The sequence below is a fragment of the Cydia strobilella genome, chromosome 17 (genome assembly GCF_947568885.1).
Source record: "Cydia strobilella chromosome 17, ilCydStro3.1, whole genome shotgun sequence".
NCBI classification, from domain to species: Eukaryota; Metazoa; Arthropoda; class Insecta; order Lepidoptera; family Tortricidae; genus Cydia; species Cydia strobilella.
Genome location: NC_086057.1, coordinates 10,831,855 through 10,847,495, shown reverse-complemented (window position 1 = coordinate 10,847,495; position 15,641 = coordinate 10,831,855). Strand labels below are relative to the sequence as shown.

At 36.3% G+C, this 15,641-nt stretch overlaps 1 protein-coding gene across 1 annotated transcript in view; it reads right to left on the bottom strand.

Annotated features, from left to right (window-relative positions):
- LOC134748739 (dmX-like protein 2) overlaps nt 1-15,641 on the bottom strand; it is an 86,344-nt gene that overhangs the window by 63,698 nt on the left and 7,005 nt on the right. Inside the window, exons 3-5 of the mRNA XM_063683515.1 lie at nt 7,505-7,658; nt 2,939-3,018; nt 1,071-1,200 (exon numbers count right to left, since the gene is read on the bottom strand). Coding sequence (XP_063539585.1) covers nt 1,071-1,200; nt 2,939-3,018; nt 7,505-7,658 — 364 coding nt within the window. The remainder of the gene's footprint in view (nt 1-1,070; nt 1,201-2,938; nt 3,019-7,504; nt 7,659-15,641) is intronic.

The window sequence follows — 15,641 nt, the reverse complement described above, 5'->3', positions numbered from 1 at the left end:
CTTATCATAGTATAAAATAAATAGAGGAGTCAAATTTTAAAACGCAAAACGTGCATTTTTGCATAAAAGTTGTGCTCCCTGCGTAGTTTTCCTCTTTTTTAGTGTCGGAAGTTTAATTAAAGAACAATGGGTTTTTTGACAATAGTTGCTTTGTAATGTTGAAAGTACACTTAATTTGGAACAATTTAAGCCCACCCACAGCGCTGTATGTCAAATTAGTTCTTGAGATTGCCTCCGTGCTTCAAAAAATGTAAATACAACTGTTTAATACACAGCACGTGACTAAGGCTTACTAATACGTGAGGTAAACATTAATCGAATTAAGTCAGATTAACACATGTCAATAAACATAGGGCGTTTATGTATTGTAACCGCAAAATTGAAACAGCGAAATAGACCTGTTTAATACAATTGAATTTGAGCCTTAGAACTCTCTATCTTAGAGTTCAAATTTTAAATTTCACGACGCGTAATGTAATTCGGCTAATGATTTTTGTTATTAAATGAACGGTGCATTACGCACGTGTTAGAAATTTAGTGTAATATATTTTTAATTTATTTACCATTACCCAATTAAGGATTTGCCACACTGGATACGTTCTGCGGTCAGCGGTCAGGTCAAACCCGCATTATGTATGAACAACATTGACAGCAACCTTTGAAGTTGAAGTTTGACCTGACTGCTGCCCGCAGAACGAATCTATTAAGTTAGGATCTATGTGAAGTATGCAGACTATATTATTTATAAACGGCGAATAATACCTACAGTCAAACGCAAAAATATAAATGCAGCTAAGCCTAATGTTTTTGTTATGTCTTGCCATACTCAGACGGGTGAATATGTAGGTCATACTGAACAACTTTTACTATACTTTTACTTTTTTATGCTATTTCGGGGTTGGCGTCATAATTAAAAGTTGTTCAGTATAATCTACAGAGTACTAGACCTCAGAGTATGGTCAGACATAATAAGAATACCCTGTATGTCTCTTATCAGTATATTGATATATCTAGAGACACAACTTGAATTTTTTCTACCGTTCGCGTATCTAACAGATAAATTGAATTACCTTTATTTTGATACCAGATCTTAACTAATCTATCGTTGACTCCTGACGTAGCGAAGAGAACACCGTCTGGTGAAAAGGCGAGGTGATGCGCTGGCGTCGCCGTCTGACACTGCCATACGCAAAGCCAACCCTGCAAATGGATTGTGTTAATGCAAAATCGACTTTAACCGCTGATAACAAGGTTGACGGTTACGTTTCATTGGAAATCGTCGGCAAATTTTGTCAATCTGGACAGGGTATCGCAGGTATAGGGGAATTGAAAAATGGCCCAATTGTGTACCCATTATTTAGTTACGGTCATATTCGGTTATACATACTTATATCGTAAATTTGTTATACTCAGATAGCATTTCATAGTATCAAGTTTAAAAATAAAATAAAAATTACATACAGGAAACCTATACCTACCTATAGGTCTACATTGTAAAAAATTCAAGCTGTCAGCCTATTTACCTACACGTTTTATAAGAATGGTTTGTTTCTATATAAATAAATAAAATAATAATATTTTACACGGTAACCTGGTGCGGTCCACTCTATACACAATAGTGCGCTCTGTTATCAGAGAGGAGGATGCACAATGAAAGATACGCAACGTATCAGTATGCCGCTGTGAGAGAGTCGATCTTCATAGCAATACAAATTGAATTTAAAAATGTATTAAGCATTAGTCTGCCACCTTTATTGACATAATTTTATACTATGTACATCAAAATGTTTGGTTATTGGTTAATCAAAACAAACACATGAAAATTAACACATGTTAATTATATATTAAAGTTCGTTACTCTTTCAAAAAGAAGAATGCTGATGTGAATATAATTAAATTCGATTCCGTCCGTATTCCATATCAACTGATATCAGGTAACAACAAACAATGATATCACACTGTCAGTGCATGTATCCATTTTGGCGCTTACTTAATAAACCTCTTATCTTATTCATTTGTTCATTGGAGAAACAACCTTGTGATAATCAGTATAGAGTTGTAATTTAAATTAGAACATGATGTTGTTAGGAAAAGAAAGTAAACAGTCAATTTAGAACGTTATCTAATCTGTTAGGATCTGTAGGTTAAACGGATTGTTTCTAATTCTACAGATTTATACTAAAGATCTTATTTCTAGATTTAGCAGATAATTTTTTTTAAAGATATATCGGATGCATCTTTTTAAATATTTTGTTGTCATCGGTTACCGCGATAGTAATTCATGAAATAAAACATATTTTCCTCAGTCACCCGTTGACCACGAACGCTGTAAAGGGTTCGAATATTTTAAATTCATTATACATAGGCGATATAATCCGTCTAAATGATTTTGTAGTACTTATAATTAATGTAGGATGGAAATTTGTACGCGGAGATCAACAGACATGTGAAATAAGGGTATTTTACTACTAATCAAATCAGTTTATTTTTTCGAACTGTCAAAACGAATTTGCTACTATTAAATTTATATGAAACACTAGCATGTGACGTCACAATCAAATTACCTACTCTTTATAGTTTTATACGGGTTAAAATAGAAATTGTGTCTAAAAATAACTGCTGTCTACGTTTCTCTATTAATCTTCTGGTGCTTTATTTCATGCATGGTGTAAAATAATTCGTTTTAAATACAGTCAAATACCCTATTGAAGTCGAATCGAAATTTTGCACTAAATGGATGTCTGTCAAAATGAAAATTTTTACACATGGAGTTAATCGTGTCACACGAGTGAAATTAGTTTCGATGTATTTTGCTGAGCGTCGTAGAAACGCAATATTAAGTTTTTTCGTCGTAATTTAATATAGGTTAAAATAAAAGACCTCTATGTCACATGAGAAAAACCACTATGTCACGAAAATTATTTAGACTTAGACTTACGGGCTCTTCTTCATCCTGCAACTTCGGCGGCTTGTCGTCTTTGTCGCTGCCGCCGATTTGGAATGTTACACCGGAACTTGCTGCAATGATAGTAAAACCATAAAGCTTGCTTTTGTTTTATGCGATAAACGCAGCGTTTAGCGCGATGCGTTTGCCGCACACCCATTTTACATCAGATAATCTAATGACCATACATTGTTTTACACACACACATTGAGTGGGTACCTATATTTTTAGTGACTTCTATTTAAAGGTTTTGTTTCTTATTGCTGTAAATTTTCTAGTTGTGTGTGTGAAGGTGAACGGTTTTAATATAGATACCTATTACCTAGGTATAAATTGATAATATTTCATATATGAAAATGCCGCTAGATGACGAAACACATATGGATAAAAGGACGGTCATCCTATAACGGAAAAAGTAATGAATTTTCAGTGTTTGATAAATTTTGGTTGCACATTATTTTCATGGTTTTTTTTTGGTTTGCTTTGTGCATTCATAATTTTTTTAAATAATATTATTATATATGTTTACCTATACTAGTATATGAGACACTTTCATCCTTCACGAATATAGTCCACATGACGGCGGCGCGTGTACTCCTTAAATGGAATGGCTCGCGGAGTCTGTCATTTCATCTCAAATTTCAGCACTGTTTAGATCTCTTGAATTCAATGTAATGGTATTAGAACAAATTTAATCATACAAAATAAAACTTCACACATTTTTTTAAATACCAAATAATGCAAAAATATACCGTAATGCCGCCTTTTAACCATATATCATATTATAATTATACTAGATGAGTGATGTTTTTAGTAGGGCTCCCGGTATCCGTGCTACACGCCAACCCGTGTGTCCGTGTTCTTAGCCCCAGCGGTGCTAAGCGTCCGAACTACACGAACCCGTTGAAGTCCGTGCCCGTGTAGTGCGTTCGGGAACGGACCTGCGTTCGGCTCCGGAGCCACGGTCCTCGCGGTTCTGTTTTTTTTGTTTCGCTTGTTATTGTTAATGTGTTATTGTTCGATATTAAACTTGTGATTCTTCGGACTACACAGACCTTAATTACACAGACCCTAATTACCCGTTCCGAACGGGCCACAAATCCGGTGTAACACGAGAACGGGGCCCCGGCGACGGATACACGAAAACTGGACGCGACCGCGAGCCCTAGTTTTTAGCTAAGGATCATTTTGATTTTTAAGACTATTTTTTTTATTTAATTTAATTTGTAACGGAGTTGACATTTTATAATACGGACTTGACGGATTTAAGATCAAAGTGAAATTAAATGATGACAATTGGATACCTTAAGTGTTGATACCGGTACCGGAATGCTACTTTAACGGTCGGGTACCTTTAAAAAGACCGGTCAAAACCATTTTTAGGGTTCCGTACCCAAAGGGTAAAAACGGAACCCTATTACTAAGACTCCGCTGTCCGTCCGTCTGTCTGTCTGTCACCAGGCTGTATCTCATGAACCGTGATAGCTAGATAGTTGAAATTTTCACAGATGATGTATTTCTGTTGCCGCTATAACCACAAATACTAAAAACAGAATAATATAAATATTTAAATGGGGCTCCCATACAACAAACGTGATTTTATTGCTGTTTTTTTCCGTAATGGTACGGAACCCTTCAGGGTTAACACTAATAATTCTGCATTACGCCGAATTAGATGAAGACAAACGAAGATTTTGTTGCCCTTAATACCCGGACATTTTCTTGTGGGTGAACCTTTACTAACTGTTCCGGATCATAACTACGAACATTTGCTAGTTAGTTCATTAAGAAGATGGCAACTTTTACAGCGAATGTTACAAGACTTCTGGCGGCGTTGGTCGCAAGAATATCTTACACGTTTCATGCAAAGATATAAGTGGACACAGGTTGTTCTTGTAAAGCAGCTTGATTTGCCTCCAGCTCGGTGGTTGTTAGGTCAAATTGTTGAAAAGCACCCTGGAGTGGACAACGTTACGCGGGTTGTCACGTTGCGCTATGAAAATTCTTTAATTAAACGACCAGTGTCTAAACTTTGTGTCTTACCTTTAGCAGATTAATTGTTTGTTTCAATGTATTGTATTATTATTTTTAATTATTCATAACACAAATTGGTGTTATTTAATGTTTTATTGATTTCATGTAACGAATGGTTCACTTAACTGTTTTATGATTGTTATGTTATGTTTTCAAGTTGAAGGGAATGTTTATGTTCTGCGAACCTTATCAGAGCTATCGAAAGATTTATATGAGAGTTATTATCATGATGATTACAATTGACTTGTTTTGTTTAATATTAGCATTGCATTGTAATCAAACTTAGTTAAGAACAATCGTTCTTGGCGGGCGGCATGTTCAGATTAAAAAGAAAAAGGATTTATGTCAACGTCACTCACATCTGTCAAGGGAATAAAATCAGTCGCCTTTTTACATAATTTCGGACTTTTATTTAAAATTGAAAAAATTACACCAAGAAAACCCCACAATTTATTCACGGCGAGAAGTCAACATACAGAACACGCACAGAAATGGTAGGAACATACGATGACATAGAATAATGCGAAAACGCTCATATTGAAACTAGCCCGATTTAACAGGAAGCTACGTGTTTCAGAATACATAATATGAACAGGGACCTACGCATCACAGAATACCACAGACATAATTACTTATTCGGTGGGGGTCATGAGTTACGTTTCTGGCTCACTCATTAGGTTGTCATAACTCCCGAGGATATATTGTGGTTGACATTTACGTTTTAGCTGTTATTGTAATAATTCGCCGAGACCTACAGCAATAGCTGGTTATTTAATATTTAAAATGTATCACGCGGTATAATTAAAACTTGTTTACAACACGAGCCCTTAATTTATTGATAATTGATTATTTCGTTATGTTATGTAACAAAATTGCTCGAGCAATTAATTATACACTCATAAACGGTGAATCAATGTAATCGCTATAAAATGATCATAACGAACTATTGTATTTTTATTCCTGAATTGATAATGTTCCTATTTTAAATGATATTACGCATCATTGATAATATATACCTAAGTGCCCACCACAGCGTACGGTGAAGTAACTACGTCGATGTTTAGTAGTTTACATAAAATGACCCGCGCATAGAGGCTGAGGAATGGGCTTTCTATCGAAGTTCCTCAAGGTAGTGGCGTGGTGGCGAGCGACGCTGTCGGTAGATAACATAATTCATAGATGCTGCTTAAATCATCTGTAAAGATGCACAAGACCTAATGATGATGAGAAAGTGGCTAATCGGGGAATTGGACAAACTAGTAAATTTTGTAGTGGACGTTCGGGGAATTGGACAAAGTAGTTATTTTAACAATGGCCGTTCAGGGAATCGGACAAACAAGGAATTTTTACAGCGGCCGTTCGGGGAACTGGACATAGAAGGAATTAAAACAGTGGTCAATCGGGGAAATGGCCGGATAAGGAAACGGACGAACTAGGAAATGGACCATTAAGGAATTTGGAAGGTGGACGTTCAGGGAAGTGGCCGTAGGTGACCCGATCCCCTCAAGGGACAAGGGAGTTCTCAAGAAATAAATATTTTTAAAAGGCTGGCAACGCGCATTAGACACCCCTAGAATTATAATCGTGCAGGCTACGCCGCTATAGTATATGCTGCTTGTTTGCCACCGACGAAAAAGCCTACATGTGTTATATGGTCCGTATTTTCCTCTGAACGACCGCCACTCTTACTAAGGTGGCGCTCAAAATAAGATTATCCATATTATCCATTATCTCAGTGTGCTAACACTGAGTATATTCTGATAAAACCTGAGTCATATCGTGTTTCAGACAAAAGTGAATTACATTATAGTCACGTGAAAAGCATATCTTAGCGATTTATTTATTATGCTTTTAAAGGATTTTGGGCTGATACATTTATGTCACTATTTATCGGAGAATTGAGGAAGAATGCATTTACCCTTAATGGAAAAGTTGTTCGCTCAGGAAATCATTTTCAACTTTGGTTCCGGATGACATTGTATGTGTATAAAGGACGAATTCATGAATAATCGCGTAATATTTAGATTGTCAAGGCTCTTAGTACTGTACAATGTTAACATATTTAACCCAAAAAGTTTTTCTTTTCTTTTTTAACCGATTCAAGGGCGCACGTTACCACAAAACACGACAAACAAAAGGCGACTAAAGGAAGTTTTGTATTGTGTTAGCTCGTTGTAGTATAAAAGTACATATTATTTAATGAAACGATCTTTTCCATTTCTGAATGGATGCAGACAAGGCTAGACGACACTTTGACTGATGAAATAGCCGATTGCATAATTTTCCCGGTAGGTATGTTACGAATGCTTCGTAAAGATGTGTAACGCCAAAGTGTCGTGCGCTGAATAGGGAAACAAAAATGTTATTAGATGTACCACATACACACTACAGATTTACAAATAAATTCCGTTTGATGTGTCCAACAGTTTTTAGTACCTATTTAAATACGCCCGGAACGACTAGACATCGATTTGAACGCAATCGGACCATCATGAGACAAAATTCAAAACGGCGAGGTTGACTTACGTTGGCTGTCCTCTTGATAAAGTGAGGCTTGGTGCCAAAGCTGCAAGATCTTCCCACCGGTGAGGAGCCGCGTGCCCTCCAAGTTCCATGAAAGGGCAGTGATTGGTCCATCTGCATTGAGCTTTCCGGTTTGCACCCATCGGTATTCCAAACCCTTAAAAGAAATAATATTGTGGAATTCTTTTTATTGTGCAGTTAAAAGACACATATCAGAATATACAGCTCGGAAAACCAAAGCGTGTTCGCGAAAGTAAAGTTCTTCTTATGTCATTATTTTATTTCGTTTCAAAATTACAAGTACCTATTATACCCAGTATCAGAAACAGGAAAGACTAGGTATGTAAAGCAGATATTCCGCAGCGGCTAACACCGCAGTGCTTAAAACTTCTACAATCGATAAACTCGAGACAAACAGTCTCCAGCAGTTTTACGTAACGTTTCAATAACTTGAGATACAAGCACTATGTATACTCGACGTCAACTATACCTACACTATACTACAGAGCAATGACAACGGATCACTTTGTATGGAAATTTGGCAAAAAAAATGGTAAACATCGTAGCCCGATCAAATAGATAGTGACTGCCAAAGTGCCCAAACATATCGGAACACATTCTTTATTTCTATGGTAACAGAGGTGTTACGATAAATTTGGTCACTTTGGCCGTCACTATAATATTATGACGATATGCCTACAGCTTTTGAAGAAAAAGTACGAAGAATTAGCACCGGCTCGCCTATGTATGTCGGCCCGAGATTGATGTACGAGTACTATCGCCTACTGTTAAGTGTACATCGGTGGATCTTATGCCTTTTGTAATAAGGTCTACCAATGTACAGTTAAGAGGGTTGTTTGTACTAACAGCAACGCTAGCCATGGGTGGACCTTAAGCCTTTTGTAATAAGGTCCACCACTCTTAGAGTGTTGTTTGTACTAACAGCAACGCTAGCCATGGGTGGACCTTAAGCCTTTTGTAATAAGGTCCACCAATGTACAGTTAAGAGTGTTGTTTGTACTAACAGCAACGCAAGCCATGGGTGGACCTTAAGCCTTTTTGTAATAAGGTCCACCAATGTACAGTTAAGAGTGTTGTTTGTACTAACAGCAACGCTAGCCATGGGTAGACCTTAAGCCTTTAAATTAAAAGAAGAAAGGAAAGATGGCTACGACAGTATGTACGATGGTACAATTCTACGGTGGAAGTTACATAATTATATGTTCATACTTGTGCACCATGTTCTATTGTATGCATGTTTTTAGGTCGAATGTACGTAGATGTGCAGGCCGATTTAAATGTGCTACCACAAATGGATTGAACGAGCGAATACAACTATTGTGTAACACAGAGTAGTTAGAATATATTGGTACTCGTACAGGTTGATAGAATAACTAGCATGACACAGTTTATAAACAAATTCTAAGGGGAACATATATAAAATTATATCATCTTCATGATCAATGTTAATAGAATAAGTATTTTTTAATTAATAAAATTACTCTACAATAAATCGGTATGTTTTAAGCACAATATCAGCGTTTATATATCAATTATCATAAGTCATGAAATAAGTAGGTAGCTGTTGTAGTTACTTAGTATAGAGTACATTATTAGATACGAGTTTTGTGCACCACTAGTTTATATGTACTTTCTAATCTAACTAACTAATCATTTCGTTATAGAATCTACGTTTAACCTGCACACAGCACGAGACATAAGTATCTTAAATAAATGCAATGTAGGTATGACGGTATAATACATACCTTACATCGTATCATTAGTTTTATTACTCATATCACGAATGGGATTTGTTCGAGTCATTCCTATGATTTTTGCACGTTTGTACACTACCACAACAAACTAACAATCTGTTTGTACGTACTATTACGTTTCAGATTTTTATGTAAGCTTATCCTATAACAACATAAAACACTTAAGAACCATTGATAGAAATTTCACATGCACAAAGAAACATTTTATACATTTACTAGCGAACGAGACAGTGTAACATCGGCTGTATTGTGTAGATATGCAAGTACTCTTAAATAAGTGCGCACCACCACCACCCAAATGTTAAGGAAGATTACGAATATGAATCAGTAATTTGACAACATTCATTTGAAATGTTTTGCAAACAAAACAAAGATGTGTGTTATTAATAATAACTTATTATTGTGGCGCTCTTGAATACATAATTAACAATTACCACCTAAACCGTAAAACTGCGTTGATATTTTGTTTTTTTCCGTAAGTAGTATGGCAAAGAGTCACGTTCTTTTGACATTGGCCAATAGCCATTTACAACTACTCTACCCACTTTATGAAGGCTTAATAATTTATAATATAATGAAGTGCAATTGCCCGTGGCCGTTTATGGCTCTACATTAGGTATAATAGTATTTTTCAAACAACATGGGTATGGTGACGGATAGTACAATAATGCAAGATTTTGCGTTTTAAGATTATAAATGATATGGAGATTGCATCTGTCGCCGTACACATGCTGTTTGAAAAATACGATAGGTAATAGGTATGTACTACGGTCGCATTATACTGTTTATAGTGCCATCTTCAACCAAAAGGGTACTTATTGTCGCTTGTCAGTAAGGCGCTATTTCCATATAGCTTCAATTAGAAATCAACCTTATAAACAAGCGACAAGGTGGTACCTTTTGGTTGAAAACGTCAATATGATTTAGTGTTAGCAAATCAATTTTTTAAGATATAGGAAGCAAACGAGCAGACGAATCACCTGCTGGTAAGCGATTACCGTCGCCCATGGACATTCGCAACACCAGAGGGGATCCATTCGCATATTTCCGAAGTCTTCAGGTCCACCGACTATGTGGACACTACATTTAGGATTCAGTATGCACAACTATGGTTTTAGTTAGTGTTTGACCGAAATCAGAAATATTTATTGTGTAAACTGTGTAGGTACAAGAAGTATAACTAGGTACATTTTCGAGGCCGAGCCGAAGGTTCTGTTTTGCTCTAGTTTCGACCGAAGCGGAACCTTCGGCCGAAACATGATTTTTATGCCAAAACCGAAACTGCGGTTGGAACTGGACTACCGAAAATACAGAGGTTCGGCTTTTTTTTGGACGATACGGTACACTCGGCCGAAACATGATTTTTATGCCGAAACTGAAACCTCAGGCGGAGACTATTTTTAATATGTATTTAGGCCTAAATCGATTTTTCCAAATTTATACCTACTTATACTGAATTTTATAACTCGACTGTACCTAATAGAAACTCATAGACCTCACAGTCCGTTTGGTTAGTAATCTTTGCACAGAGCTCCGGGCTCCGAGTAGTCCGTCGTCCAGTAGTCCGTCGGTGAATTGGAATCACGTGGCTCTGACAGTATTGATTTGCAATCCAATTTAAGTCACAAGTGCAGTTAAACGTATAAATTAAACTGTAAATTACTGCAAATTATGTATCTGTTGTGGCTGTTAGACCAAAATGTCACTTTACCGATCTTTCAGCAGCTCAACTGAAGCTCCAGCTTAATCTTTCATAAGAAAATAACCACTATAACCGCGCCAAAAATCTGACACGATTTTATTTTGTAGAGTCATAAAAGGCGAGTATGTATTTTTACGCGCTCCATTCTATAAGATCAAATAAATGTATACATACATTTAAATAAGTTTAATAGGTAAGTACATAAGGTGTGTTTATTTTATTTCCTAGAAATATACAAAATATAAAGCACCGGTACCCGTAGTCCAGCGGTATCGCTTTTCGTTGAAGAAAAACATCGTGAAGAACCCGAACTTAACCCAATAAGGCCTCGTTTCCCTTCTGAGTTAGAAGGTCAGATGGCAGTCGCTTTCATAAAACTTGGGATTAGATGCCAAGCGGACCCCAAACTCCCATGAACCGTGGCAAAAAGCCGCGACAACGCGAGGAAGATAATGATAATAAACATACAAAATATTTAAATATTTAGCGCCAAGGTGTCCAAGGTAATAATATTGTGATCACATAATTTTGTGACTTTCATATCTCTCGACTCGATCTCGAATCCGACTGTACTAATTATTTTTCACAAAGTCTTTACGAGTAAGTACGTCGGTTCTGACATCGGTTCATTATGATGTTAATGCAGTTTAAATTCAATCCCAAACTGAACGTGACTCGATAAGCATTCTCTAGTGTTCGTTTCCTTTTGGTTACAACAGTCGTGATCGTGACATACTTAATTTGCATGCGATGAATCTGTCATATTTGTTTTACTGAAAAGTATAAGTAGGTACTGAGAGAAAATTCGACTTGTTTAAAAAAATGGAAGGTAGCGACATTGTACTTAATTTTTTTTAATGGACACATAGTGAATGGTCATATTTTGCTTTTCGACAAAATACAGTACCCGTAATAGTTCAATAAAATGTATATCTATATATATAAACGTAAAAGTCCTGACTGACTGACTCACTTAAATCAATGCCCAGCCCAAACCGTTGGACCTAGATAGCTGAATGTTTCACAATAAAAAAGTATCCATTAAGAAGAGGTTTTTCAAAATTCACCCGCTAAGGGGATGAAATGAGGGTCCAAAGTTTGTATGGGGTTTAAGTTTTATTTTAAGCTATGAATTCGAACCTTGGGTAAAAGATATATAATTAAAAAATAAGAAAACGAATTTCAGCGTTTTTAAAAATTCGTCCCCCAAGGTGGTCAAAAGGGAGTTGAAAGTTTGTATGGAAATCAAACATTTTATTGAGTGCGGGACTGGAATCTTTGTATAAAGGTATATTATTAGCACAGAAGAAAAGTAATTTCAGCGATTTTAAAAATTCACCCCCCTTAAAGGGGTTAAAAAGGGGTAGAAAATTTGTAGGGGTCCTAATTTTATTTTAAGCTAGGTACTTGAAACTTCTTAGAAAGGTATTTAATTAAAAGGGAAGAAAACTTATTTCAGCATTTTTGAAAATTCATCCCACAAGGTGGTAAAAAAGAGGTTGAAAGTTTGTATGGAGATCAAACCTTTTTTTTAAATACAGGACTTCAGTCTTTGTATAAAGGCATATTATTAGAATACAAGAAGAGTAATTTAAGCGTTTTTAAATATTCTTCCCCTAAAAGGGTTAAAAAGGGGTTGAAAGTTTGAATCCATTACAAATGCTTATTAAAACTTCTTAGAAAGGCAGAACATAAATAATAATAATATATAATAAGCAGTTTCAGGGGCCCATCTAGTCAGCGGCAAGTCACCACCTGCCTCGATAACGTGTATTAACATTGTTATGGCAGGTGTCCGGAGTTCTTTACAATAGCCCAGTCTCATTGTCCACCCAAACTTCAATCCATAGACCGGTATACTGTTCACTTTTTCTGCAATAGTCCCAATGCCTGCTGCGACCGGTTCATGGGTGTCTATTGTTACGCCTGTGAACGGGTTCCAGCAGGCGTTCTACATGACATTAAAGCTCTCCAAGGGGCCTCTACGTGTTGGATCTATATCCCCACGCAAGCCTATCAAAAGACCGGGATTTATAGGCCCGTGATATCCAAGGAGATACAAATATATAATAATAATATTACAAAAAAAAAGTTATTTCAACGTTCTTAATAATTCAACCCCTAAGGATGTTAAAAAGGGGATGTAAGTTTATATGTTGTACAAGTTTTCCTTTTAGCTAGGAACATGAAACTTGGTAAAAGGGCATTAAGTATATTAAAATAGACGAAAACTGAATACACCATGTTTCAAAAGTTTGTATTAATAAAGTTTGCATCGGGAGCAAAAAAAATTTTTAATTAGTGGATTTGAAAATCTAAATGTTGAGATTGAGAGGGATTATATCGAGAACAATTTTTTTCAGTTAGGAGCTTGAAACTTCGTACTTGGTGAAAGACAAATTTCATGCGTTGTATAATTATTAACAAATGATTAACCGTCCCTACTGATATCTTTTGCTGCATAATGTTCTATGCTCATGTAAAATATATAACCACCAACATACAAATCCACGCGTACGAAGTCGCGGGCAACAGCTAGTAGATATATATTATTGTGACGTCAGGCGATACGACTATATTATTAACTCCATAGTAACAAATCTTGACGTTTCATAAATAGTAGCTGATTTCAATCCTTAGTAAAATAACCTACTACTAACAAGTTTGGGAACAAATCAAATTATTTTATTAAATATGTTGATTTGTGTTTTTTAAGTAGTCACACTACTATATATAAATTAAAAACTGTAATAGATGTCATATATTAAAGAAAAAGTGACGAAGCCCTCCAGTGGTGAAGGCCGGATTCGAACCGGCGTCTTTAGCTATCGCGGCTAACGCCATGAACCCCTAGGCCACCCCGCCACGGCGGTGCCCGTCCGAATTTCTCTATTACAGTTTTTAACCTACTACTACTTATTAGGTATACTTAAACTTCGACTTTCCGCGTCTTTTCCCTCTGCGATCAAAAGCTCGAATGCAATAGAATAGAGGGCAACCTAGATGACTTATTAAACGCTTGTTTGTAAATAAATTATGTGTTTATGGACCATATCCTGTAAACAGTTAATATTTACGTTTTAATTGAATTATCACTGACGCATTGTGACAAAATAATCTTACTCATAAGATACCGGTGCATACCGGTACATACCGGTGGCGGTGGAGACTGCAGGATCTTGGGGTGCGGAGGCTAAGGAGTTTGTGTGGCAATTGGGTCGGCGACTAAGAGAAAGGGGTTGCGATCCCCGCTCCGGATCGTATCTGGTCCAACAGATCTCCTTGGCAATTCAACGGGGCAACGATGCCAGTGTCATGGCGACTTTTGGACCGGCTACGGTCCGAAGTGGGGACTTGGCCTAGTTTAATTTAGTGTTTAAGATTGACAAAGCCTGTTGCGGATTATATCATTTGTTAGTAGGTGACGAAGCCTGTAGCTGATTTATTGTTGTAAGCACTTGACGAAGCCTGCGTTGCTGATCATGAACTATGTGTTGTATTTAAGAAATGGCAATAATGTAAATTTTATAAAATATCATAAGATTACATGAGTAGTTTGTAAATAGGGACATATAAACATAATATAAACCACATGAGAAAACCCCCATATAGCAAATTTCATCGGAATCGTTAGAACCGTTTCCGAGATCCCCGAAATATATAAATATACAAGAATTGCTCGTTTAAAGGTATAAGATTAATCCTGGGACTATTACTGCGGATCTGAAGCTTTGAAGCTGCTCTGAAGCGACTGAGACGAACGGTCTCAACAGAAGCTGCGCTAGGCGTATCATGGATACGTATCTTCAGTGTTATGCTATGGACTAGTGCTATGGGGGTGCTAGTAGAGCTAGTTTTTATTGTTCAAAAGAAATGTATCCGTGCTCTAGAAAACACTTGGTTTTTAGAAAGCTGTAAACCATTGTTTAAAAATCTTAACATACTACCACTATACCGTGCCAATATATTAAAGACACATGCTTACTTGTCGAAGATAACTCAAACTTCTTTACATCACGTAGTGAGACAAGTACAATACAAGGATACAATACAAAAATTTGCTACACCAACCTCCTTGCCACTCTTATATTTATAAAAAATAATTGTTACGAGATGTGTATAACCATGTATAGGTATAATCAATTACCTGAAGAAATAAAATGAGAAAGTAAAAATGCATTTAAAACTAAGTTGACATAATGGCTCCAAGAAAAATGTGTTTATAGTATCAAGGAGTATTTGATAGAAATAATTTAGGGATAGGTAATAATCATATTCGTAGATAGGTATAGAAATCTAGATTTTAAGTACGTAATAAAGTGATGCCCAGCAGCCCATTGCATGTATAAATTGCACACCTGTATGGGTGCATGCAGGTTGAATATGTGGAACTATTGAATTTTTAAGACCTTTTATTGTAACCGCGTGTTCTTACAAATAAATCATTTATGATTATGATGTCAACTGACATGTATCATAATATCGTTAGCTAGTGTAAATTTCCCTAACTACATACAATACAAGGCTGGTATACTCATAGATGCGAAATATTGAAGAGGTAAAACTAAAACGTACATATTACATATTCTCCAACACTTAAAGACTGAAACCTTACCTATACATAACAAACTAGGTCAGTAGTGTTTAAATTCATTTCTGAGGT